Genomic DNA, 4767 nt, shown 5'->3' with positions numbered 1-4767 from the left:
GCCCCTAAACTTCCCGTGCTCCAGTGAAATAGAGTCCCAGCCTCTCCATATAACCCAACCCCTCCATACCCAGGCAACATCCCGGTAAATCTTTTCTGAACCCTCTTCAGGAAGATCTTGCCGGAGGAAAGATCACAGAAGCACTTCACAGGAGGCTCCCAAGCACTGAGGATGTCACCTAGACAGGGGACGAAACGTCTGCAACACAAATTCCCAGCTCGGCGAACAGAACCACAACAACGAGCACCCGAGCTACAAATCTTCGCACAAACCTTGAACCCTCTTCAGTATAATAATATCCTTCCTATCGCATGGCTGGACAGAATTGGACTGGGTAAAAACAAGGACTGCAGATGCTGGAAACCAGAGTCTAGATTAGAGTGGTGCTGGAAAAGCACAGCAGGTCAGGCAGCATCCGAGGAGCAGGAGAATCAACGTTTCGGGCAAAAGCCCTTCATCAGGAATAGAGGCAGAAACGTCAATTCTCCTGCTCCTCGGATGTTGCCTGACCTGCTGTGCATTTCCAGCACCACTCTAATCTGGACAGAATTGGATACACACCTATACTCAACAGGTCTGACAACACCAGGTTACAGTCCAATAGGTTTACTTGAAATCACAAGCTTTCAGAGTACTGCCCTTTCCTCAGGTGATTTCAAATAAACCTGTTGGCGTTATGAGACTTCTGGCCTTGCCCACCCTGGTCCAACACCACCATCTCAACAGGTAGGAGCAATGAAGGCAAATGTACTAAACATCTTTGTAACCAGCTAGGAGAAAGTCTTTTTTTTCTAGAGAGAGAAGGACAACTTCTTCAATGAGGCTTCACGCCCACCAACCCCACTGCCCTGTGGCTGAACACTTCAACACCCCCCTCCCACTCCGTCAAGGACATGCAGGTCCTGGGCCTCCTCCCCCGCCAAACCGCTACCGCCCGACGCCTGGAGGAGGAACGCCTCATATTCCGCCTTGGGACCCTGCAACCACACGGGATCAATGTGGATTTCAGCAGCTTCCTCATTTCCCCTCCCCCCCATATTATCCCAGTCCCAAGCCTCCAACTCAGCACCGCCCTCCGGACCCGTCCATCACTGCCCCCTTTGACCTACCAATTCCTCCCTCACCTTCATCCACCTATCGCTTTCTCAGCTACCTCCCATCGTATCCCCACCCCCTCCCCATTTATCTCTCAGCCCCTGGCCCAGGAGCCTCATTCCTGATGAAGGGAATATGCCCGAAATGTCAATCCTCCTGCTCCTCGGATGCTGCCAGACCTGCTGTACTTTTCCAGCAACACACTCTTGACATCTTCTTAACCGATGTCTACTATAATGTAAATTTCAAATAACTATGTACCTCAATCCCCAGGTCTTTCTGTTGTACAACACTCCCCAGAACCCTACTTTTAATTGGGTAAGTTCTGCCCTCCCATTTATCCAAATTAAACTCCATTCGCCACTCCTCCGCCCATTAACCCAACTGGTCATGATGACTTTGTAATCCTGGATACTGTTCTTCCCTGCCCACTGTACCACCAACCTTGGCGCCATCTGCAAACACACTAACCAGGCCTTCTACGTTTTCATCTAGATCACTGATTACAGACAGAAATGGAGACAGTATATATCCCTGTGGAACACCGTTGGGATCAGAAATGAGACAGCAGACATTGCCGAAGCTTACCGGGCGGTGGATTCTCTGGGATGGCAGGTTGGATTCCCTCTATACTGAGCCAGTGAGCTGAGAAGCAAAGAGAGAGAGAGAGAGAGATTGACAGTTACACTCAATTAAATTCCATCCTCCAACTGCACCCACACTCCAACCCCTCCATCCCCCACCCCCACTACCTTGAGCTGCAAGGGCACCAGTCGTTACCCACCCCTCACTCACCACAAACGGCTGTCAGAGAGCTACCTACAGCTGAGCAGCTTGCTAGGCTGCTATCTCAGATTCCTGATGACCTGCTTATGCCTGAACTCTCCTGCTCCGCGGATACGGCCTGACCAGCTGAGCTTTTCCAGCGCCACACTTTGTGACGCTATCCCGGGGGGGTCACAGGCACTCATGTTGGCCGTGGGTCTGGAGTCACATGCAAACCAGGTAGGGGTTAGGACAGCAGATTCTTCTCCCCCCAGATGGGTACCAGAGAACAGCACAGATATTTTAATTGCAGCTGTTCATTCCCTATTAAACTATTAATAAATGGTTGCCATGGGGTTTCCTCTCACACCCACTGGGACAGACGCAAGAATGCCAAATCGGTCAGAATGATTAGATTCCCTACAGTGTGGAAACAGGCCCTTCGGCCCAACAAGTCCATACCGACCCTCCGAAGAGTGACCCACCAGACCCATCCCCCATATTTACCCCTGACTAATGCACCTCGTGGGAAATTTAGCACAGCCAATCCACCCTAACCTGCACATCTTTGGACTGTGGGAGGAAACCCAAGCAGACACGGGGAGAATGTGCAAACTCCACACAGCACACAGACGGTCCCCCAAGGCTGGTATCGAACCCGGGTCCCTGGCGCTGTGAGGCAGCAGTGCCAACCACTGAGCCACCGTGCCACCCCAGGGATATTGCTGCAGAAAGTGCACAGTAGAAGTACTGAACAAAAGGGGGATGATGTAATCTCTGTGACAATGCCCCAACCATCCAGAGTGTGGACAGGGTAACTGTTCAGCACCGAGGGCTGTGTAAACTGATGTTCCCTGTGAGAAGTTGCATTCTTGTACCTATCCTGAAGTGTGCAAGACAAAACACATTTAACAGCAAGTCTCCTCTCTCAGCAACACCATGGCATTTGGTTTTTTTTAAATCAACGTACTTAGAAAAGCTCAAACGCGCCTTGACAGCAGGTGGAACCTGAAGCCAAGCCTCCTGGCTCAGGGATAGGGACACTACCACTGCGCCACGAAGAGCCCTCGTGACGCAAACTCCGCATTTACAAAGTGACGGATTTGTTGGTGTTATCTGACGCTGCAGCGTTAGCCTGGTCCTTTCCAGAGGGCCCACAGGAGGGGGGGGGGGGGGTTGACAGGGAGGGTTTGAGACGAGGGCTCACTGTTTACCTTTGAGACAGACGTCCAACGGCACCCGCGGGAGGGGCGTGTTGATGATGTCGCTGAGGTCCACCTCCTTCTCCTCGTAGAAGTGGAGCTCGCGCCCACCCCCGCTGGCGTACCGGAAGGGAATGAACTCCTGGGCGTGGAACCCGTACAGCGGCTGCAGAGAGAGGCAGCTGGTTATAGGGTTAGAGTTAGGGTTCAGGGGGCCCTGCCATTGTTAATCACCCTGTCCCCTCCACCTTCAATAAACCTGTTTGCCTTGGCGTCTCTATACCAGGGATTGTGGCAGATGATTAAGCTATGCCCTCTGTATGAAGGGGACAGCTTTATAAAGGACCTGAGGGGGAACTTTTTCACATAGAGGGTGGTGCGTGTATGGAATGAGCTGCCAGAGGAAGAGGTGGAGGCTGGTACAGTTACAGCAGTTAAAAGGCATCTGGATGGGTATATGATTAGATTAGATTCCCTGCAGTGTGGAAACAGGCCCTTCAGCCCACACCGACCCTCTGAAGAGTAACCCATCCAGGCCCATTTCCCTCTGACTAATGCACCTAACACTATGGGCAATTTAGAATGGCTAATCCATCCTAACCTGCACATCTTATATGAATAGGAAGGGTTTAGGGATATATGGGCCAAATACTGGCAAATGGGACTGGATCAGCTTTGGCAACCTGGTTAGCATGGACGGGCTGGGCCGAACGGTCTGTTTCCGTACTGTATGACTTTATGATAGACTCCAGCTGCTGTGGAGAGATCGGACAGTCTGGGATTATTCTCAAGAGCAGATCAATGGGAAAATTAATGGAGGAGCTTGCGCATTCAGCTGGCTTGGAATTTCCACATCAATGGACTGCCCAGCGTTTATTTTTTATTGACAGAGGGTGGGGTGGGGGGGGGTGAGCTTCCCTCTGGAACCGCCGCAGTCCCATGTGGTGTAAGGACACCCACACAGTGCCGTTAGGGAGGGGGTTTCAGGATCCTGACCCAGCCACGCTGAGGGAACTGCCGATATATTTCCAAGTCGGGATGGGGAGTGGGGAACGTGCAGGGGTTGACGTTCCCACATATTGGCTGCCCTGGTCCTTCTCGATGGTAGAGGTCGTGGGTATGGAAGGTGCTGTCTGAGAAGCCCTGGCAAATTGCTGCAGTGCATCTTGTAGATGGGACACAGTGCTGCGAGTGCCCATTGGTAATGGGGAGGGGGAGCTTTGAAAGTGGCGGATATGCTGCCAATTAAGCAGGCCTTGCTTAGCTCCAGATCGTGTCAATCTTCCGGTGTTGCTGGAGCTGCACCTTTCCAGGGCAAATGGGGAATATTCCATGACACTCGTGACTTGTGCCTTGCAGATAGTGGCATTCCCACAGATACGCAGAGCACACAGCGTTTTAGAACCTTCTGTTTGATGGCGCAGAGGGCACGAAACTGTTCTTTTAATTTGGAGTTATCAGGATCTGGAACACGCCACCACAAACAGAGGTGGAGGAAGATTCCAGCGGGGCATTCATGAGCACAATTATATAAAGAGGATAGAATAGAATTCCTACAGAGTGGAAGCTGCCCATTTGGTCCACTGAGTCAACACTGACCTTCTGCAGACCATCCCATCCAGACCCACCGCCCTACCCCGGCATTTCCCATGGCCAATCCACCATAACCTGCACACCCCTGGGTACTATGGGACAATTTAGCACG

At 51.8% G+C, this 4767-nt stretch overlaps 1 protein-coding gene across 1 annotated transcript in view; it reads right to left on the bottom strand.

Annotated features, from left to right (window-relative positions):
- Positions 1–1648: 1648 nt before the first annotated feature.
- The window catches only part of LOC122544382 (transcription initiation factor TFIID subunit 6-like), a 10092-nt gene continuing 6973 nt past the window's right edge, over positions 1649–4767 (bottom strand). The window contains exons 4-5 of the mRNA XM_043683626.1: positions 3075–3228; positions 1649–1740 (exon numbers count right to left, since the gene is read on the bottom strand). Coding sequence (XP_043539561.1) covers positions 1649–1740; positions 3075–3228 — 246 coding nt within the window. The remainder of the gene's footprint in view (positions 1741–3074; positions 3229–4767) is intronic.

The sequence above is a fragment of the Chiloscyllium plagiosum genome, chromosome 48, assembly GCF_004010195.1.
Source record: "Chiloscyllium plagiosum isolate BGI_BamShark_2017 chromosome 48, ASM401019v2, whole genome shotgun sequence".
Lineage (NCBI taxonomy): Eukaryota > Metazoa > Chordata > Chondrichthyes > Orectolobiformes > Hemiscylliidae > Chiloscyllium > Chiloscyllium plagiosum.
This window is presented reverse-complemented; position numbering and strand designations above follow the sequence as displayed.